Source organism: Cryptotermes secundus, unplaced genomic scaffold, assembly GCF_002891405.2.
Source record: "Cryptotermes secundus unplaced genomic scaffold, Csec_1.0 scaffold56, whole genome shotgun sequence".
NCBI classification, from domain to species: Eukaryota; Metazoa; Arthropoda; class Insecta; order Blattodea; family Kalotermitidae; genus Cryptotermes; species Cryptotermes secundus.
Window position 1 is genome coordinate 1,192,674 of NW_019744407.1, and position 24,022 is coordinate 1,216,695.

Consider the following 24,022-nt stretch of genomic DNA (forward strand, 5'->3'; position numbering starts at 1 on the left):
CCATAAAATAAGAATGTAAAATCAAAATAGCTTTAGGTTTATCATAAATATGTCAAATCGGCTGATTTATATTCATCCACATAAACAAAACATCACACATCTACATATGCCTTAATTCTAAAATATAAGAAGAAAAATTAATTTGCAATATTTTTAAAGGCAGCTACACAAGTCAAGAGCCAAATCCCATACCAACTCATGAAAACCTGAAACAATATATCACTACATTGCAACCAAAATAAATGACTAAAAATATCGCTCACCTTGATGGTCTCACAACTACAATATGACTATCGGGAAAATAAGAATGAAGTAACACGGCAGTGCTTTCCAGATTCCATTTCACATAATTCTTGTTATCTCTATGATTTTCCATGTTCTCAGGAAAGTCCTAAAAATAAACAAAGCCAACAATTAGGTATGGTGTCACTGAGAAGTCAATCTGTTCAATTCTCAGTTTCCTCCTCACTCAATATAAAACTACGCAGGGGTCCAAAATATGTATACACAGTTTAATGGAGGTTATCTACGGCCATTTTCAAAGTTCAACCAGAAAGTAATGTATAGTGCGCAGTGTGATACTCTCTCAAAAGATGGTGCTAGTCACATAAATGCCAGAGCCACTTTATCAAATAGCAGGACAGTCAAGAAAATGGAGGTGGAATGGTTGTCATTTGAGCAATGCAAGATAATTTTGAAGTGGTATTGGAAATCTGAAGATGTATGCGAAGTACAGAAACTGGCAGCATGAACTTGCTATGGAACCTCCAACACGATTTACAACTACATGCATTCATGACAAATTTGAGGATGATGGTACAGTGCATGATGCGTAGAAGCAAAGATCTGGGATGAATGAACAGTTACTGACCCTCTGTACCTCAACATGCTTTGGATATCCATTTTACCTGCCATTCATCAGCTCTATGGGAATGAGCCACTTTACTTTCAACAAGATGGTGCACCACCACATTACTACTGAGACATCAGAAGCTACCTCGATGAGATCTTACAAGGAGAGTGGTTGGGACAAAGAGGTTGTGCTGAGTATCCCCTATGCTCACCTGATTTAGCACATTGAGGACCGGTCGCATGATATCATGCTTTTGGCTTTTAAACGTGGCGGACCGGTCGCATGATATCATGATTTTAGGACATCTTAGGTTGTAACACACTATACCTTGCTCTGGCGCCACTCAAGTTGCACGCAATGGCATAATAAAACTCTGGAATGTTTGCTTACTTGTCAGTAACTTTACCTCGCTGTTTTCTTAACGCACTATAAACGAAAATGCTTTGCTGCTCTTCGAGCAGTATGTACCAGCCAGTAGTTAGTGGTGGTATATGGACAAGGACAAATTCTTCTCCGATGAGCTAGCTGACCTGCCTTGTGAGACATGTAGTAACGGTGATTCAGAGAGCGGCAGTGACGGGAGAACAAAGAATTGTGGCCACAGACAGTAAAAGTGACAGTAGCTCTGACAATAATGGGGGTAATAACATTGCAGTGACAGTAAAAAATCTAAAAATATCACAAAAATCTAAACCCTGATTCGAAATTGAAATACAAAGCATTTCTGATGAATGTGGCAAAGGCCTGGGCTGCAGACCAGATGGTGGCGGCAAAACCAGAGTCAGACACAGACTTAGTGTGACCGGGTGCATCAACTCCCACCCCACACAGGCCTCATGTGGACCCCCCAGGGCGACTCTCGGGTGATATGCGGAAACATACCCTCATGAAAACTGTGAAGAGTGAACATTCCAAGGGGAAGCATACTTCTAGGCAATGCCATGTTTGCACAGTTCACAAAAAAAGGAGTATGTCTACATTTGCAAGTTCTGTGTAATGCCACTTCACAAAGGGGAATGTTTCGAGAAATATCACACCCTCAAGCACTTCTAGGAGCATTGGTAAGTGTTCTCTAAAAATTTTAGTTCATAAAATTAATTAGAAGATTTTATATTAATTTTTAAAGTGAACAGTGCACAAGTTAGGATAGTAGGTTTAATGATGGCAGCCCCAGGGTGATTTAAATATTTAAATCGCCGGTCCGCAATGTTTTAACACCCCTCAACTTTTACTTGTGTCGGTCCCTGAAGGATTTGGTATATCACAGAAAACCACTGATAATGGAGATGTTATGGAAATAAATTGAAACGTCATGTACTGCTATCCAACTTGACACCTTGGCCACAGTTGCTCGTGCACTAATCTGAACTCAGAAGTGTCGACAAGCTAATGGTGGGCACTCTGAACACCTGTTCTATTTCAATATGTTGCAGCCATCCCTTTCTGTGTGTATCAAAGCTGGATTACCAAAAGCAGATACTTTGTATGTTGAATTGTGTATACCTTTTTGGGGCCATCTGTATAAATAACATTCCCAAAAGCAATAAAGACTCTTAATGCAATAAATATCATTATGCCCTGAATACACCATTAGATGGCAGGATGTCATTATTTCCAACTTGATCATTTTAGCAATAAAGGTGAAGTTGAACTTTTGTGCCATGACATTTGTTGTGTGAGCATGATTTGGTGTTAAATGAAATTAGAGGGGAAGGGGGCTTTGAAATCCATTTTCTTCTATTGTCATTTGAAGACAACATTCTCAGTAATCTGTATGATTCTTAAACAAATCCTGCTATGGACAGACCAACAGGTATGTGACGGTGTAGCATTCTGTGTTTAATTCCTGCCTACAGTTGTCTTAACTACTTGATAATCTTTTTCGTGCACCACATGAATGATCCTGGCTTGAAGAATTTTCCACCAGTGTCATAAAAGATATTTTTCCCATGAAAAGAAAAACACATGTTTTTTTTTTCAAAATAGGCAGTTTAAAGGAGCAAAAATAACTGAATATGACAGTGGTTCTCAGAATTTTCTGATTCACAGACAAACATATGACGATATGATAAACCATCTTCACATGTGTAGTAGATAAAATTCCCAGTGGCATTCTCAGCAATTTACCACGCTTACTTGGAACTGATTTGTATCATTATGTCAGAAAAACAAACTTTACTACATAGAGCACACGATATTCAAATTTTGATGGCATAATAATGCACAACACTAAATTTCAACAAAACTTGTAAAATAATTTATGGTATAAATGGAAGAGTTAATTTATCTGCTTATGTAAAATAGATTTTGTAATCAGTTGATCTGATTAAAAAACGAAATGGTCACCTAAACAGATCACTATGACTAAAAATTTGAACTGAGTGATAATTTATAGGGAGTCTCTCATGTCAAGGGGTGGGGGACATGTCCAAGAATTTGGGCTCTGATATTAGGTCACAGATAAACAGACATGACCTCCACATACAACATTCTACTTTACTTTGTAAGGAATGCATAATGAGAAAATAGGATAAAAACCAGTGTATTCACTGTGTGACACAATGCAGAGACATTTTCAAGATTCGACCTCAGATGTCACTGAGGACATTGGAACAACTGTGTCTGTAATTGTCTGATATTAACACAAATTAAATATGTCAAACTCTCCACTGTCAAATCTTGAAAAAATCTGTGCTGAGGTTCTTGGGCTGTTAAATGAAAAGAGACAGACAAAGACATGGAGACGTCGATAAGTGGATTTTTGAAACTTTCACCGTGGATGTGTCAAAAACAAATATTACAACAAACCTGCACATCTCCACCAAAAAACACAACTGCCATATCTTGCTCAGCTCTTACAGAAGGATGGCAATAGACAACATCATTAATTCGTCCATCATAGCCAGTGACACCACACAAACGAACTGGGCAGGCTGGAGGGGGTGTACCCAGCATCCTCCCCTAACAAAGCATAATAAAATTTCATTATCAAGCATATTCAACATGCTCACCACACTACAACACATTCCAATGACCACCATAGTCCCCTGGAACGTATGTATGCAACATTACAGATAAATATATGACCAATCACTCAAGAAGGTTCACAGTAAGAAAACATGGTTGTCATTGGACTTTTAAATTTTAAAGTTTTAATTAACTGTATTGATATTGTCAATCATTTTATAACTCAATTTATTTTAATTACATTAGTATTTTAATCTGTCTCAATTTATAATGGTAGAAATCCCTGTTAAACAGCATATGAAATCTTTATCACACATATACGTAGTGTGTCTCCTTTAGAGCATGGGCTTTGGATTCTGATGATGGCCGAGTGGTCAGAATAGGTAATGGCTTTTTAAATATTAAACTGTTGCACCTGACAGAACCTTGATACTTATTCATTTGAAAGTGTGACGGCTCGAAATGTCTCTTATAAAGAGTGAAAATAATAAAATATTTAAATTGCAAAAGAAAACCCTTTCAATAATTAGTGGTGTCATTTATCATACATCAGGCAGACAAATATTTAAAGACTATAATATTGTAACGTGTTTCCGTTACTGAAGACGCCGTAGAGATGGTTAATTGGTTTATTTAACAATCTACAAATAACGGCTACAATTACTTATCTCACANTGGTTACTGATCCCACTTCTGACACTTCTGCCTTTTTTATACATACTAGAAGTGATATGTTTTATTAAAAAACATAAAATTCTATAGCAAAAAATATGGACATCCATAATCATAATATGTGAAAAAATTAAATTTCTATGTGTAACATGGTAATACAGTCCTCTTTAATAAAAGGTGTGATAAATATGGGTATCAGTTTCTCAATAAGGTTCCAGATCAGATAAAATTAAAGGAAGCTTTTAATTTATTTAAAAAGGACTTATATTTGATAACTTGACTTGTTCTATATCTGAAGGCTGCATTGCCAAATAAGGATTTCTGGAACAAATAAAGATTAAGATTATGATTTGGCAATAAATTTCATTTGGTGGAACTGGCGGGTAATGAGTTTCATTACAGTTAAACCTTGCAGAGAATAAATTATAGTCTCAACTCTCAAGTATTATCATAATTCTAACTGCTCTATCTTCTATTTTTTTTTCTTTGTGGCATCTCATCATTCTTCAAAATCTCAATGTATCTGCTTTCAATAATTCCCATCAAGCACTTGTCTACATAAAACAACATAATCATATTTCATTATACAATGGTATTAAAACTACAAAACAAATAACTCTGACTTTTGGGAATGACATACATAGACCACATAAATTGAAAAACTGAATTAAGCTTGAAACTAAAATATGAGAACTAATTTTAAAGATACAAAAACCCAGAATTATATAACATATTAACACTGGACCAAAATATCCTAAGAAGAAATAATCAAGCCTGCAGGACATCTTCTGCATAATAAAGTTTTCGAGGGAGAGAAAAAGAAAAATGTAGCATCCAAAATTACCCTACTGTAACCTATGTAAATTTTAAGTCATAAGAATGTACTCACATTGTAGGTTTCTTATCCCCAGAACATCTAAAATGATGAAATTATTACATAAATTGAAACCGTGCAAACAGTAGGAATGACAATGCATCCAGATCCTATATCCTCAACCCAAAGACACATCGATAATGGGCCTGCATAACCTGGTAATATACAATTAGGGTGTGGAACTGCACAATGTTCCCATTTAAAATAATTTGAGAAGTGGAGCCCAAATAATAAGAGCACACTAGAAACAAAAAAAAATTACAATATGATACTTACTAACTTTCTGGTACTATCTTGTGTCCAACAGTGGAAAAATGAAACAAAACAGGTGAAATACTGGTTCCACGTTCTTATTCTAATCATCCAATCATTTTATTTCGATGTGGTGGGTCGCCAAATGATTCAAGCCACATCTGCAAGGAATTCATACACGTGATATGTAGTAATCAGGTCTGTCTCAGCTGCTATTAAGTCTGTAAAAATTTATATTCAAATCATTATGAATTCATAATCCCTGTAATTCAAGGTACAGCTTTAAAATAAACACTGGAGACTTATATTAGTGGTAACATTTGTGTTCACAAAATTTCAACAGTTAAAACTGCAAAATATATAAATAGTTGTTTTCGCCAAAAAGGATTAATAACACAAATTTCAAATCTTACTCTGACATGTAACTGACAATAATTGTTTATGTACACTGGAATAGTACTTACCAGTCATGAGTGTCATCCGCACTAAGAGAGTCAGATTAAAATTTAAGTAAACCAAAAAATGTTTCATTCAGGTAAATAATATATAATTCAATTAGATAATCATGTAACAATAATAATACAGGGCTCCAGGCATTGAGAGTCACCCACCCATAATAGCAATACACAACTCTGTGAAAAGCTGAGAGTGCAATACAGAAGGAGTGCCATGGCACACATGCACTATTTTACAGCATTTTAAAAGTTCCAAAAATAATTTACATATTAGATTTTCATATGCACCAAAAATTGGTTTAAATAATCAATTTTTCATACATACAGCCCTAACGGGCTATGTACAGTAAAGTGTAACAATTTACGCGAATCATCATATATACCTGATAATGACCCTGTGACTGAAATACATAGGTTGGATAAAAAGTAGTGGCAACAACTCTATAGTTCTGAAATGACTTTATTACCTGAGGTAAACACACTTACATTCCTTCAATATAATCGCCCCCCCCCCCCCATGTGTACCAACTTCTGCCAAATTTGTGCAAGGCGTCGTACACCATCAGTGCGTCCAATTCCGTTGATGTCCAAAAGTGACTACCCTACAGCACGAATAATCTTCTCTCTTGTGTTGTAAAGTCACCCTGGCAGTGGTTTTTTTACTTTGGCAAAGATATCATAATCGCACAGAATCATATCAGGTGAGCATGGCGGATGTTGTAGTATCTCCCATCGCCAGCAGCGAAGGAGATCCTTGACAGCGTCAGCAGAATGAGCCCCTGCATTGTCACGAAGGATGATGGGGTTCATTGCCAACAAGTGTTGTCACTTTCTCCTGAGTGCTGGACGAAGATGATTATGCAGGAAACTGCAGTAGTACGTAGTGTTTACTGTCTGTCGTTGAGGTACAGTGTCTGTCCTGAATGGCAACCCTCCCTTCATAGAACTATTTCACCCATTGTGTCACTGTGCAATATGGCACAGCAGCATCACCACATGCTTCTCACAGTCCCTGATAACAGTTTTGTGCACTACAACCTCATGCAACTTCAATTTTTATCCAGGAGCGTTCTTCTTGTCTTGCAAACATGTTCCTAGGGCACTTGAACTGGGCTCCTGCACTTTAAGATGATGCATAATGCAACTCAATGAAACACAACCAGAACCACTCACTGCACTACTTCAACTGAACTTCTGCTATCAGCTACAGACGGCGCTAGTGCCACTTGATGCACATCTTTCATGTTACAGCAGTGTTGCCACTACTTTTTATCCAACCCTTGTATATTGTACGAGGGTCGTACTGAAAGTCATGAGAAACAATTTTTTGTGAAGTAACATGATTTATTATTGACAAACCAAATACACCACCTCAATCTACAGACATTTCTTTATTTTTCCACATAATCGCCACTTCTTTGTACACATTTCTCCCAACATTCTGGGAGTCTGAAAATTCCCCTTCTGTAAAATTCCGTTCCAGCCATCCAAAGACACTGACGCACTGCTTTCCAAATTGCCTCCCTTGTCTCAAAACGTCCACACAGCTGATCCTTCACAAATCTGAAAAGATGGTAGTCAGAGGGTGCCAGATCAGGGCTATAGGAGGGGTGTGGAAGAACTTCCCACCCCATATTTGCAATTGCTTCCAATGTGAGGCGAGCGGCGGGGGGGCGAGCGTTGTCATGCAGGATGATGATGTTTCATCCCAGACGTTTATCGCGCAATGCACGATGGAGCTTGTGCAGCGTCTGGACATAAGAAGCAGCATTGATGGTTTGCCCAGATTCCATGAATTTGGTCAGAATAAACCCCTCTGCATCCAAGAAGACTGTGCCCATCACCTTCACAGCTGATGACACTGTCTTTGCCTTCTTTTTTTATGGAGAATGCAAATGGTGCCATTCCATACTCTGCCGTTCTGTTTCGTTTCAGGCTCGAAATGGTGAAACCAGCTTTCGTCACCTGTCACAAATCAGAGCAAAAAATCATCGCTTTCGTGTCGATATCTCTGCAGCAGTTCTGAGGTGATGGCTTTTCGCTGACCTTTGTGGTCTTCGGTCAATAACCGCGGGACCCAACGAGCACAAACTTTCCTATAGCCCAAGATTTCAATCATCTCCTGTACTGCACTGTGCCCTATTCCAAGTTTTCAGGCTATTGTGTCCACAGTCACACGCCTGTAATCTTGAATGATCTTATCGACTCTTTCCTTGTTGTGTTCAGTTGAGGCTGTTCAAGGACAACTGTTCCGAGGCTCATCTTTGATGCTTGTGTTACCATCTTTAAAATGTTTCACCCATCTTCGAACAATGCTTGCACCCATGCACACACTTCCATAAGCACGCTGAATTCTCTGGTGAATTTCTGCAGCAGGGATTTCCTGTTTCACAAGAAATTCGATGACAGCATGCTGGCGAAAAGACATATCGTTGTTGGCCAGTTTGTCAGGAATGATACTGGTCACATGATGCAAGCTATTGACGTCACAAGACACTTAAGATTAACACAACAGCTGGTTCCATCTACCACCGTACTCTCTTTTGTCTGCTGTTGCCAGGTTGCATGAAAAAAAAAGATGATCATGGCTTTTGGTATGACCTAAGTATATACAGCAAGTGATTAAAATGGTGCAGAATGCTTAAATACAATACCACAATGACAAGTGTAAAAATAGCAAGTGCCTGAGGGATTTTTGTTCACTCACCTTCAACATAAAAAGTGTGAAAATAACCAAGATAAAAGAAGAAATGTCCATTCACTACACACTATAATTCATTCCTATTACCACAAAAAAAAGTTACAGCAAATGGTCTGTGCATCCTGCCTGTTGATCATTGTAAGTGAATGTCTAGCATTTCTGTTTTATATTCAGGAGGTTCTGCATTCATATGTGTGCTTGGAGGTTGGCTATAGTTACTGAGGTCTTTGGGGTTTTGCAAATCCCTCCAGGTAAATTCCATAATAGTACATAAAAAATAGACCACAACCACTTCCTTCCATACCTTTCCAATTACATCGATTATAAATCAGCTGAGAAAAAACATTCCTGTTTAGATTACAAAGTGGCACAGTAACAGATGCTGCATTAATGAAAAGAGAGCACTGGACAATTAGTTATCTGGTTGCACCAAGTCTATTTTATCTACATAACTAATTAACTCCTTGGAGAAGTCCTTGAAAAACTAACAGTCGCTCAGTTAGCCACGAAATTCCTTGCCTCTTACAGAACCCAAAGTACAGACTGTGTTCAAAAGAATTTTCCACTGATTCATATTTTGAGCTAGATCAAGATTGAACACATTCTGACACATTTCTTCAATATTCATTTTAATATCAACCCCCCATCTCCCAAGTGGTGTCTTCCCTTCAGATTTTCTAACCAAAATCAGGTATGCATTTTTTGCTGCTTCTACATGCTTCTATCTCTCATTCTTGATCTGATCATCTGAATAGCTTTTAGGTCTCTTGTCACCAAGGCATGATTCACTAGTGGTTACTTAGGCATGACATCTTCAGGATGTGGATGGAGAAAATGATGGCCTCTACACAGAGGGTACCTGTGAATATACTGAACAAGCAGTCACACGCAGCTGGTGATCCTCATGCTTCGGGGTTAGATAAGAGACTCAGTGTCAAATATTGCGTGTTAAAAATTCCACACATGGCCCTAGACTTGACAGATTTGTGGGATGCCACTGCATGTACAGACAACGATTTATTAAACTATCATATAAATATTCATTGTAGCTGTACAGAATACACAAACTTTTGTTTGAAGAATTTAAAGTCACTGGTTGCTGACAAGCAGGGCGAAGAATAATACAATAATAATAAAAAGTCAAAGTCACACTGTGACTGAGGGTCAGTCAGTCTAGGCATCAAGCCCCACCTGGGGCTGATGGCCAGATATTTATTACTGGTTGACAGCTACGGTCTTTTTTTTTTTTTGTGGGACGCCCTCTCTGACGAAGGAGCTGTTGAAGCGTGCAGGGAAATGTACGTGGCATCCGGAGCGTGTAGTATGTGCAACGGATGGTGGTGGCGCGGCATATGGTGCTGAGGCCGGGGTCGCGTCGGCTAAGGGGTTGCAGGTGGTGGTGGTCCCGCGGCCGGTCTCATTCAGCATGTAGGCCGGCTTGAACCTATCGGTTGACACGTTGACAGGCCTGCCGCGCACGAGGATTTGCAATGTTTTCTCTCTCCATGGTAGGACCAGGTATGGTCCACTGTAGGGGGACTCAAACGTTCTGCGCGTTGCATCGTGGCGGGGAAAGACGCGTGTGCACTTCTCGAGATCGCTGTGCATGAATGTAGGGGAGGAAGAGTGGCTTGTTGCCGGAATCGGTGTGAGGCGGGCCATATGCTGGCGGAGCTCGGTGATGAGGTGCACTGGATCTACTGGGTCGGTGGTCGGAGTCAGTAAACTCGCCAGGGATTTTTAGAGGCTCGCCATATACGAGTCCTGTAGGTCCTCCGTTAGCTGCTGAATGATGGGCGGTGTCCGTGAGAGTTGAATACCACAGAGCTTGGCCAGGGAGTGGAAGCACTGAGATTCAAATTGACGTCTCTGGTCGGTGGTAACGGTCTGCTGGCAACCGAAGCGGGATACTCAGCCGGTCAGTTGGGCGCGTGCCACTGCGTCGGTTGTGATGGCCAGGGTGCGGATGACTTCTGGCCAGCAGGCGAAAGGGTTGGCTGAAATAAGGCAGTATGTGTAGCCTGCTGACGTCGGTAGGGGTTCAACGAGGTCTATGTGGATGTGAAGAAAACGGGCTGTCGGCGATGTAAAGTCGCCCAGTGGGGTAACAGTGTGGCGTAAGACTTTAGAGCTCTGGCAGGACTAGCAAGCCCTTACCCATGTGCGGCAATCATTCCGTACGCCTGGCCATATAAAACGCTGTGCGCACCAGCTTCGCGGTTGTTTTGGTTCCTGGGTGCGACAGACCACGGACGGACTGAAACATTTGGAGTCGTACGGGGGATGGAATATACGGCCGATGTGTCCCGGCAGAGGTATCGCTGTAGTTGGACATCACGATACCGGAGGTTGGTAGTTTCTCAAGCCGCAGGGCGGTGTTCGGCTGCCGAAGTGTTTGGATCTCGTCGTCGCTGTCCTGCATGCGGCCAGTGCGTCGTAGGATGGTGGCGCAGTGACGGACTCGACGTGAGAGAGAGAGAGAGAGAGAGAGCGTCGGCGACGTGATCCTGTACAGAGATGTATCGTATGTTGGTAGTGAATTGCGCTATGAAGTCGAGATGACTGAATTGCCTCGGTGAACATTTGTCCCGTTTACGCTGGAAGGCGTAAGTGATAGGTTTGTGGTCTGTGAAGATTCTGAAGTGACGGAAATGCTTTGCGGTCTCGCAGATGGCCAGCAGCTCGCGGTCGTATGCACTGCATTTTTGGTGGGCCGAGTTGAGTTTCTTGAAGAAAATGGGGCTGACAGGCGTTTTGGACGTATTGCTGCAGCACAGCACCCATGGCGGACGTGGAGGTGTCTGTGACGAGTGCCAGTGGCGAGGATGAATCGGAGTGTGCCAGTAATGCGGCGCGTGACAAACTCGCATTGCAACTATTCGAAGGCGCTGTGGAGTTCCGGCGTCCCGGTGATAGGGTATGAGCCCTTGACTCTGGGTCCAGAGAGAAAGTCGTTACGTAGTGCCTGGTGTATTGCCGCGTTGAGCAGCTGTCATGTGTATTAGTGACTTTAGACGCAGGTTAGATTGACGAATCGATTTACTGGATATTCACCCCGACAATTCGACAAGAATGATGACCAGCGGCCAGACAGGAGACCTTCTACAACATTACGTAACGCAGATATAGAGCTTACAAGATGAACTGCGTACCGGACGCGAACAGCAAGAAAAAAATGACACAAACCAACACGGCACCGGTACTACGAACAGCGCAATACCAGCACAGATATACAGAGTGGCGGTGCGACGTCCGCCGTTATGGACCGAGCGACTAGCTAGCTGTGTGGTTCGCCCAAGCGGAGGCACAGTTCACCATGGCCGGCATCAACAACGAGTAGACCAAGTTCTGCTACGTGATTTCGCAGTTGGACCACCGTCATGCCTGGAAGTATAGGACATCATCACCTCTCAGCTGAAACGCGACCCTTACACCACGTTGAGGACCAAACTGGTGAGGCGGCTGTGCCTTTCGAAAGAGCATCGTATCAGTGAGCTTCTTACGCCTGAACATATGGGCGACCGCAAACCGCCCCAGTTTCTAAGACATCTCAGAAGCCTCGCCCCAAACATGCCAGACGACTAACTGTGCAGCATCTGGTCCAGCCGACTACCCTCCCATATAAGGGCCGTCCTCGCCGGCCACCCCGAGTGCGACTTGGACATCGCAGCCCGCTACGCGGACCGCATCATCGAGGTTGCACCACAGCCAAGTGGAAGCACTCAGCGCCGAGCTGGACGACATTCGCTCCAACTCAATGGCTCCCCGCTCCAGCTCCAGGAACCTCCGCTCGAACAGCAGATCCCCCTCCCGAGATAAGGTTATACCCACCGCCTGCTGGTACCACCACCGCTACGGAGCCCGGGCACAAAAGTGTACACAGCCCTGCGCCTACCGCAAGCAGGAAAACAACAGAGCGGAAATCAACGGCGGCACACATCTGCACCCTAATTACCGGTCCCCTCTTCATCATGGACAGGATCAGTAAACGGCGATTCCTAGCCGACACGGGTTCAGACCTCTGCGTGTACCCCTACAGGCTCATTCCGCGACAGAAAGAACGCGGCAACTACGACCTCAGTGCGGCTAAATGTACTACCATCCGCACCTACGGCTGGCTGCCCCTTAACCTCAACCTAGGACTACGTCGGAATATTACGACGGGGTCACCAATGTGGGATGTCGTATGTAGAGACAACCACTTATTAAATATTTATTGTAGTTGTACAGAATGTACGTTTGATTAAATGCGGGCGGTTCCCACATATTCCTTTGAATAATATAAGCAATGGAATATGGCCATATAATTTGGAACTTGGGATATCAAGAATCACTATATGCTTTTCTGTGTACAAGAGAACCAGATCAGAAGTTAAAAAAGGGTACAGTTTGTTACTGATAGGATACCGTATATATAACTGACAGTTTACTGATGTGATATTTTTGTTCTGAACGTTCTTGCCAAAACTGAAAATAAAAGTTACGATATAAAGGACAATTTTATAGTCAACTAAAGTGTCTGCATATTCAATTAGTTTCAGCACTACGTGATGTCAGCAGATTTGAATGCAAATGTAACCAGGGCGCAGATATTTACAACTGGACTACTGAGTATGACAGCTTACACGAAACTGATAATGATATGTCTATTTTACAGTATCCATGCTACTCAGCATTACGTCTTTATTACTATGAAGAACGCTGTCTTCTGGGATGTGGCGCCGTGTAGATATTGTTTTAACAGACGTTTAGGAGGAACGTATAGCCTCCATCTTTAGGGTATATGAAATCCGCGAGCGATGAACCAGCGTGTGCAGGTGGCTGCAGACTTCTTATACCCTGAACATGGAGGCGGTACGTTCATCCGAAACGTAGGTTAACAATATCTATACGGCGCCACATCCCAGATGACGGCATTCTTTATAGCTTCCGCCGTCAAAACCTCAACTCTTACATATTTATAACTGATAGTAATCATAGTAACAAATGGACTTTGACTTGACTTTGACTTGACCTGTATATAGAAATGATTGAAGCTAAGGCCTTCAGAACATTTTTTAGAATCTCCCTATTAATAACCGAGCGTTTAAACTCAAACACCAAACTAACTCTCTATAAGGTACTGATCAGATCAGTAATGACTTACGAGTACGCTTGTCCCGCCTGGGAATTAGCTGCAGACACCTACCTGCTAAAATTGCAGCGCATGCAAAACAAGGTTACGCGCGCCATTGGAAATTTTTCAAGGTGCACACCAGTCCGCGACTTGCACACAGCTTTCAACTTTCCATATGTATACAATGATATAACAAAATTGTGCAGACGACAAGCAGAAGTCATACAAAATCATGAGAATTAACATGTTCGCGGTATAGAACAAGATGAAGCCAGACACAGAAAATATAAGAGGCTTAAACTAGGCAATGGTCAAGCTTACGACCGTTCATATGACTAATTTGTCGTATCATAAGATATGTAAGTTAGGCATGCTCTGCTCTGTAAAGCCTGTACTGACAGAGGACTTGTGTGTAGTGCAAAAGGAAGAATGTCCGATAACATGTTATATGTGCGAAATATACACTTGACGAAAGGTCAAGTATATTCATAAGAGACAAACCCATTTTCTCGTCGGAGAGGATGTTATATAAGGGCTATTACTGCAACAGTTCAGCGTGAAAAAAAGAAACTCTGGTCGCGGGCCTCAAGGGGCCTGATGCCAAGACGAACTGGTTGGCGGTAAACCGCCAGTCGTAAAGTAACTCTGACTGTGACAATGAATTCAACTGTGAGTAGTATTAGTCAAAGGGCAACAGCGTGAGCACAGAAGTTGAAGAAATCTCCATTGCTGAGACCTGTTACCAAGCAACGACTAGGGAAGATTATAAAAGACTGAGGCTTAGAGTGTACTGTAGTGTTTTGTAAAGTCTGTAGATAAGCGATAGCACTGTAACTCAGTGATAGCATTGTAACTGGTTGTAGGTCTGAGTCATGCGTATAAGTAGTCAATAAATCCATTCACCAATCCAAACCCCTTCTATTGTCACCCATAAATCGTGACAACTGGTGTCAGAAAAAGGAGTGGATTCAATTTAGTGGATTGGATTGAGCGCATCGCTAGATTCTTGTCTACGTGATAGACAAATATGACCCACTCGACAACGCTGCTAAACGCCATAACGAATATCCAAGCCTCTCTCGAACTGATGAAAGCCAAGTGGGTTCACATCAAGAAGAAGAACCAATCACGAAGAGATGGTCGCCAAACTAAAGGAGATCACAGAAGACACGACTGCCTGGCGAAAATAGATGAAGGCCGGCCGAGAAGCAACGGAGGTCTATCCAGAAAAGATGGCTGCAAATCCAAAAGAAACAGTGACCGAATCGTAGCATCAGGAAGTCCCTAAGAAAGAGGCCGCAGTGGAAACTTTTAGAGCACTGAATAAGCGGAATGGGGACCGGCATCTAGATGTAAGGCGCCGTGGTCAGCTGAAGAAACGGACCAAGGACGATGGTGGGTCCAGAAGGAAGTTGGCCGCCAACCCCAAAGGTATGTCCGAGGCGCAACATTGGCAACGTTATGCAATTGCACATGGCTTGTTGGACCGGTACCAGAGGGAAGGTGACGACTTCCTTGGAAGGATCGTCACTCTGGACGAAACTTGGACTCGCTCATACGAACCGCACTTGAGGCGACAATCAAATGAATGGAAGCATCCTGGCTCTCCTCGTCCAAAGAAAGTGCACCCTACACAGAGTAATGTGAAGGCAATGTTCATTGTGGCATATGACATTGATGGAGTGATACTGCACCACACTGTACCTCAACGCCAGACAGTAAACGCTGCCTACTACTGCAATTTCCTGCGAAATCATCTTCATCCAGCACTCAAGAGAAAGTGACAACACTTGTTGGCAATGAACCCCATCATCCTTCGTGACAATGCAGGGGCTCATTCTGCTGACGCTGTCAAGGATCTCCTTCGCTGCTGGCGATGGGAGATACTACAACATCCGCCATACTCACCCGATATGATTCTGTGCGATTATGATACCTTTCCCAAAATGAAAGAACCACTGCGAGGGACACTCTACAACACAAGAGAGGAGATTATTCGTGCTGTAGGGCAGTCACTGCTGGACATCAACAGAAGTGGACGCGCTGATGGTGTACGACGCCTTCCACAAATTTGGCAGAAATTAGTACACATGGGGGGGGGATTTTATTGAAGGAACGTAAGTGTGTTTACATCAGGTAATAAAGTCATTTCAGAACTATAGAGGTGCTGCCACTACTTTGTATCTGACCTTTGTACAATACTATTTTGTTTCTAAGCTGTTTATCCATATTGTTATCACCCATCACTATTGTTACCAAGTATTTAAATTCTTGTACTACTTTAAAGTTATAGTTTCAAATCTGTCTTAGATGATGTTGTAGGTCTTTTGCTTACTTGAAAAACTTCGTTCTCTCTTCATTTACTTCCAGTCCCAGTGTGTCTGTAGCAGCTGAGAGTGCAAAGAATGCCTCATTAACAGAGTTCACTGTCCAGCCCATTATATCACTATCATCAGCAAAAGCAAAACTCTGTATTGACTTATTTTAAATGTTTTCCTGCACACGTTATAGACTGCATCCTATTGTGTATATAATATTTAATTGCTTATATTATGACCGTCGACAGAGATAATAAGGGAATATCTTCAATAAAGACAACAGGTGTTTGTATATAAAGTACGTGTTTAATATAAACGTAACTGTGTTGGCCGTAAAATTAGGTCATCATCAGGTATTCATGAACATAACTCAAGTGATTAAAATTGGTTATAATACGAATTCGTATTCTTGCAACTGATGGTTGCGTTGCTAGCAAATATAGTGTGATGTGAATGGCGTAGCGCGAGGTGGGGGTCGCGTGAACTCTGTGATCTCGCGAGTGACGTCAGATACCGCCACTCCGTCCATAAGTGTGCAACGCTCGGAAGACACGCCTTTCCCCGCGGTGACGTAACACGGGACGCCGCAGTTGCTACGTAGCCGTAAACAACTCCAGGCAGCGCTGCCCAGCAAAGCCTTTGTAAACACGGCGGGGAGTCCGTGCAACGACTGTTCCTAGGCAGTCGGTAAAGACGGCGTTACGCAACAGTGGTGCCTATTACGTAACTGTTTTCTGTGTTGTCCGTAACGGGGCTAAATAAGGAGCAGCGAACACTATTCAACACTTAGATGAGTCAATCCCGTGTGGAGGCGGGGTCGAATACCTCCGCCGTGACCCTGCGACTCGTAGGAGGCAACGAAAAGGGAAGTCTCAAATCTAAGACATTAAAATATGGTCGCAAGTCCCAAGGGACTTGGACACAAGAAAGACTGTACTGGCAAGGGCCAGCAGCATATACAAAAGACAGACCCGTCCTCTCGTCAGAGAAGGCGCCCCACAGAAGCAAAGCCGTAACTGTCAAACGGTAATAATTAATATCTGGTCATGAGCCCCAGATGGTTCTCGATACCAAGACTCACTAACTGACTGACCGTCAGTCGCAATGTGACTCTGACTTTGACTTCAACAGTTAGTTACGAGTTAGCTAGGGAGTCAGTCTGTGTGTGAGCAGGAGTGACACAGTGCGGATGGAACAGTCGCCGAGTTCAGTTGTAGCGGAAAGAAGAATACCGGAACGTGTGAGTAGAAGTGATAGCGTGAGAAGCAGATGCTTGGCTCACAAGAGAAGTAATTGGGAGTGATACAGTGACACTTGTATAGCTCCCGTATCGTGCTGTGAATACGTGTAGACTACTGAGGACAGTGTGAAGAGATCTGTGCGTAGGGTTTGTAAATTGTGTAAACCCCTAACAGTGTTATAATTAATTGTAGCAAAAACTTGTAGGTTGTTAAATAAACCAATTAACAATCCGAACGGCGTCTTCAGTGGCAAAAACACGATACAATATATTTATATATGAGGAATATATCTGCAATTTAGTAGATAAAAGACAAAGATATGATAAAATGTGAAAATAGAAACATTAAAAATATAAATGGTATAAAAATAATTTTATGTTGTATTTAAAATATTGGTTAGTCGTTGTTCACATTCCCTACAGAACGGACAATACTTTGTAAGATGAGGCACCGACTAAACAATTAACATTAATTTACTACATCTACATCACGAGCCTCCTATACAATTCTATATACAAAAAATATAGAATATTCCAATTTGTCCGTGGGAACGCAACAAAATTACAAAACCAACGACTGATTCGATGATATAAAACATCACTCTAAGAATTTTATTCTTCTTTTATACTATAACTTTTGTCTTATATAAAGCAAAAAAAAAAAAAGTGAGACGTTAAGGGTCCCACATTACCTTGACAATCGGCTCAAAGATGGCGGTAAGGTTGTCAGCCTTACGCGCCGACCGCGCGTCACTCCCCAGGAAAATTATTTAATTAAATCCTGGTACTCATTTCTGTTTAATCTGATTTATTGTATTTTTACGTCAAGAGTTTTATATAATTAATAGTATTGTATCCAATTTTACTAGTACTGCGGTTCAGTGGTGTATATATGTTAACCGTTTATTTGCCTGATGGTGGCTATTGATAGCCGAAACATGTAGCAGAGCCGAAACTAGGCACTGATCTTGATATTTGTTGTGTTGTGACGGTTGTAATAAAGAGGTTGTTAGATGCTAGGTTATCGTGAACGCTTAGGTGTTTTATAAATGCAGGTTTGAATGTTGCCCTCTGCTGATGTTCATGTAGCTGGACGGACTCGCTTGAGTTACGTTCATGTGTGCCTGATGACGACCTAATTATACGGTCGAAAAATGGAGCACAGTTACGTTTATATTGAACACGTAAAATATACACCAACACCTATTGTCTTTATTGAAGATATTCTCATATTACTTGTGTCGACGGTCATAATATAAGCAACTAAATGTTTCTCTGTGAAAATGTCTAAATTCCCGTGCATCTAATAAGTGCAAAGCAAGCTACTTGCTCTCCTGCCACTGTGGTGCAGTGAACTCAGGTGTCTGGCTCACTACCAGGAATGTGCATGTGGCGTCTGTCTTGAAATATTCAAAAATGTAATTATCATTCAGTTTCCAGTACCTCATCAAAACCTTCAGTTTGCCCTATTATTTACATGAAAAGCAACTGTTTCTTGAGAAGGTGACTGATTCTCAGGTATTGTCTTTTATGGAACCTGAAGTTTCCATGTCCATAACGATCTGCCACTAAATCCCTATGCTCCTCAGAGTGAAAAAAAAAATTATCATCAGAAGTATGGAGTTCTGAAAGGCAATCAGAATATCAGACACAGTCAGTAGCTGATCCCACAAACATGCCACTTGTATTGCTAAACATTCACGTACAAAGATATTCTTCGTTCCTTTATAGGCTTTATGAGCTATGTAGGTTTATATAACATTTCATTGCATGACGTTTATATATGATGAATGAATAAGGCTGTGGAAGGAAGTAGTTGTGACCATCTTATGGCACTACCTCAGCATTTGCCTAGAGAGTCTGTGAAAACCCATGAAAAAGGCCATGATGATCTTCTGGGAAAGAGTAAAACCTAGGAAATATTATATAACATAAGTACTATCTAGTACTTTAAAACATCTGATGAAGCAATAATGCTGTGCTAAGAAGTTATTTTCTGCAAGACATCAAATGACTGACAATCATTGCTGTAACCATGAAGAAGGGTGGTCCTCCACACTAGTCTCAGTACTGTCCGGAATCAGGAATCCAAGAAACTCATAACAAACTTTTAAAATTATAATACTGTAGCATGTAGACCAGTTGCTAAGAAATGACTGTAAAGTGGCTTTTCTGTGCGGTCCGCTAAGTAACAATCGAACAGCAACAGGGGAATGGTGTTTTCTGTGTCGTCCATGCCGAGATGTTATAATCAGGGATATCAGTGACAGTAGATGTACTGCAGCCATGTTAGGTGGGTCCCTCGTCACCACAGCATGTTGCGTCCTCATGTCGGGGATGGAGAAGACAGTCTCCAGATTTGGAGGATAGCTGTGAATACCGAAATAGCAATTGTGGCAAGCAGACAACGGGTGGTCCTCCTGCTTGGAGGTTGGGGGTCGGACTAATAATTCCTCACCTTAAAAAATAAGCCTGTTACCAAATGTCACAAGGGAACTCAGCCTTGGAGAGATTCTTTGGATAAACGACCTAAGCTAAATAAATTGGACATGAGAATTGGTGCATGCAATGTAAGAAGTATGTATAGGCCAGATGCAAAAGAAATATCAAAGTCAAATTTAATGGGAGTATAGGAGGTTAGATGGGACAGAGGTGGCACCGAACCAGCAGGTGAATATACATTTTTCTATGGAAAGAGGAAAGAGAGCCATGAATTGGGTATGGGTATTTTCGTACGTAAGAAAATCATATCAGCAGTTAAGAGGGTAGAGTTTGTTAGTGATAGGATGTCGAACATAATACTAAGAGGTTGCTGGTGTGAATCATTGTTCTGAATGTTCATTCCCAAAGAGAGGATAAAACTGATTATGAAATGGACAGGTTCTACGAAGAACTAGAACATGTATTCAATAAATTCCCTAAATACCATACGAAAATTCTGTTCGGAGATTTTAATGCCAAAGTAGGTAGGGAAGACATTCTCAAACCAACAGTTGGGAATCAGGGTTTACACGAAATTAGTCAAAGTACTAAAATTTGCCACATCCCAAAATCTGGCTATTATAAGTACAATGTTCCCACATCGTAACATTTATAAATTTACTTGGATTTCTCCTTATAGAAAAAAAAATCAAATTGACCATACTTTGATAGACATAAGACGGCATTCATGTATACTTGATATCTGATCCAAACATTGTCTCCAGTCACTCATACACGTGACAACATGTATGCTCAACAATGGATGGGACAAGGTGGATTGCATGGTATAAGGGAGCTGTCACAAGGATATATGGAGAACAGTGAACCTGTACCATAAATAATATTTTCACTTTTGGCGCTACAGCCTTGGCGTACCCCCATGAAACTCTCCGTTTCACTTCCGTTTATTGGATCTTAGACATTCGGTAGAACTCCTTGGGTGGGATATCAACTCGTCGCAAGGCCTCTATCATGAATCATTATACTTTCAAAATATCTGAATGCTTTTGGCAATCACCCATTCGCCATATTTGAGTATGTTTCAAGCAATCAGAGAACACTTTCAACTTCAGCTGCGATTAAATTGAAATAAACTGTACCAGTTATAGCTGATAGTGACGCTACTCAAGAATTCTTTCATTCAAAGTACTCATTCCTTCTAACATCCACAAACAAACATTTATATTGCTTTCCCTCTCATAAGAAAGGGTTCTGGGTCTATGTTCAAGCATGCTTCCTTACATTAAATCAAGAAATATACCCTCTTAACACAGTAACTCAAATACAGAACAAATTATGTAACAGCTGATCATGTTACAGATAATTCCCAATGTTTTAATTTTCAACAATGTCTAATTCAGACAGCAGACATTAGTTTTGAAGTATAGAGGAAGAAGTTGGATTAGAGTAAAGTTCTCAGTGAAATTCCTGCCGCCAAATGAGAGTTTCTCATAAAATACAACACATTATTTATTCAATAAAGGCTTAACAAATTATAAAATGTACACTATTTTTATAAGAGTAATAAAATGCATATATTTACTCTTGAAAGAAAAATCTGAGTCTTTGATCTATAAAATAATGAATGGTAATACGTGGTGCTATCCAAAAGTTCCCGAAATTTGAATTCTGCGCGTGAATGGTTATGAGTACATCTAAATACCGCTAGGTGTCTCCCCACACACCCTTCTTGAATCAGTGTGGCAAGCAGCGTCGAGTTGAGTGGTTGCCTTGATTGTTGGTGAACATATTTCCATTGTTGTGTTTCCGTGACTTTGCGGTTTTGCGATGGCTGACCTGAGAGAGCAGTGTGTCTCTATAAAGTTTTGTTTTAAACTTGGGAAAACCGCTGCAGAAACGCGCCAAATGTTGAAGCAAACTTTTGGTGACAACAGTTTAGGCCAGACGCAAACTTACGACTGCTATAAGTGTTTCAAAAATGGCCGAACATCGACTGATGATGACGATCGTTCGGGTAGGCCGTCAACTGGCACCACCCCAGAAAATGTCTCAAACGTTAGGGATCTGATTCTGCAAGATCGTAGACTGGCCATCCAAGGCCTCTGTAACACCTTGGGACTAAGTTATGGTACATGTCAACGCATTTTGTTGGAAGAACTGAACATGAGGAGGATTGCGGCGAAGTATGTGCCACGACTGCTGCAAAATGAACAGAATCAGCATCGCTTGGAAGTCTGAGGGGAACTTCAACAAGGGCTTCAAGAGGATCCAAACTTTCTTTCGAAGGTTGTCACTGGTGACGAAAGTTGTGTTTATGGCTACGACCCTGAAAAGAAGCAGCAGTCGTCACAATGGAAGAGCCCTTTTTCACCTCGGTCAAAAAAAGCTCGACTAGTCAAGAGGAACATTACGTTCATGTTAATCTGGTTTTTATATATAGACGTATTGACGGGATTCCATGTTAGGTGGGTCCCTTGTCACCACGGCATGGCGCGTCCTCTGGTTGCGGATGGAGGAAACGCCCTCGTTTTGGAAGGAAGTTGCGAATATATTGAATAAGCAGTCTCAGCCAGCCGATAAGGGATGGTCCTCCAGCTTGGGGGGTGGGCGTGTAGCTGACAACTTCTCACCGCAAAAAATTACTCTGTTACGAAAATGAACATAAAGCCTCGGACCTGGAAGGATTCCTTGAATAAACAACCTAAGCTAAAGAAAATGGATATGAGATTTGGCAATTGGAATGTTCGAAGTTTGTATAGGGCAGGTTCGCTCAGGGCAGTGGCAGAAGAAACCTTAAAATATAAGTTAAATTTAGCGGGAGTACAGGAGGTGAGATGGGATGGAGCTGGCGTCGCACCAGCAGAAGAATATATATTTTTTTTGTGGAAAGGGGAATGAAAATCATGAATTAGGTATAGGTTTTTTTTGTACATAAGATAAGAGTATCAGCAGTTAATAGGGTAGAGTTCGTAGAGATAGGATATCATATATAATACTAAAAGGTACCTGGTGTGATATTATTGTTATGAATGTTCATGCCTCAACAGAAGATAAAACTTATGACATAAAGGAGAGATTCTATGAAGAACTAGAACATGTATTTGATAAATTCCTGAAGTACCCTATGAAAATTTTGTTAGCAGATTTCAATGCCGAAGTAGGGAGGTAAGCCATTTTCAGACCAACGATTGGGAATGACAGTTAGCATGAAATCAGCAATGATAATGAAGTCAGAGTAGTAAACTTTGCCACACCAAAAAATCTTACTGTCAAAAGTACAATGTTCCCACATTGTAACATCCATAAATTTATTTGGACACCTCCTGATGGGAAGATACACAATCAAATAGACCATATTTTGATAGACAGCAGACGCCACTCAAGTATACTTGATGTCCGATCATTCAGGGCAGCAGACTGTGATACTGACCACTACCTGGTGGTGGCAAAGGATAGGGAAAGACAGGCAGCGAGCAAACAAACAACACACAGAGTTCATATGGAGAGGTTTAATCTCAAGAAATTAAATGAGGTAGAGGGTAAGGGGCATTATTGTGTTGAAATCTCAAATAGGTTCGCTGCTTTGGAAACCTTGGAAACTGAGGTTGATGTTAATAAAGCTAGGGAAACTATTAGAGAGAATATAAAGATGTCTGCCAAAGAGAGTCTATGTTGAAGAAAGCAGTCTTCTGGGATTTGGCACCGTGTATATGTGGTGTTAACCGACGTTTCGGAGGAACGTATCGCCTCCATCTTCAGGGTCCGCTTTTACCGGTTCTCACGGTCTCTCCGCTTGCAGAATTCTTATATTTTTCTTCTACCCTGAAGATGGAGGCGATACGTTCCTCCGAAACGTCGGTTAACACCACATATACACGGTGCCAAATCCCAGAAGACTGCTTTCTTCAACATAGACTCTCTTTGGCAGACATCTTTATATTCTCTCTAATAGTTTCCCTAGCTTTATTAACATCAACCTCAGTTTCCAAGGTTTCCAAAGCAGCGAACCTATTTGAGATTTCAACACAATAATGCCCCTTACCCTCTACCTCATTTAATTTCTTGAGATTAAACCTCTCCATATGAACTCTGTGTGTTGTTTGTTTGCTCGCTGCCTGTCTTTCCCTATCCT

The 24,022-nt window shown here is 41.4% G+C and overlaps 1 protein-coding gene across 7 annotated transcripts in view; it reads right to left on the minus strand.

The window, feature by feature from the left end:
* The window catches only part of LOC111874647 (UPF0565 protein C2orf69 homolog), a 63,084-nt gene that overhangs the window by 26,825 nt on the left and 12,237 nt on the right, over nt 1-24,022 (minus strand). For 5 of the 7 annotated variants that reach the window (XR_002844600.2, XM_033755550.1, XM_023870312.2 and 2 more), the window contains exons 2-4: nt 5,643-5,779; nt 3,662-3,814; nt 264-391 (exon numbers count right to left, since the gene is read on the minus strand). Coding sequence is in view for 6 of the 7 variants with exons in the window: in XM_033755550.1 (XP_033611441.1) it covers nt 264-391; nt 3,662-3,814; nt 5,643-5,729 (368 nt within the window). In the remaining variant the exon portion in view is untranslated. Of the gene's footprint in view, nt 1-263; nt 392-3,661; nt 3,819-5,642; nt 5,780-24,022 lie in introns of those variants that run through there. The other 2 variants (XM_023870314.1, XM_023870313.1) reach the window with 2 other exon arrangements.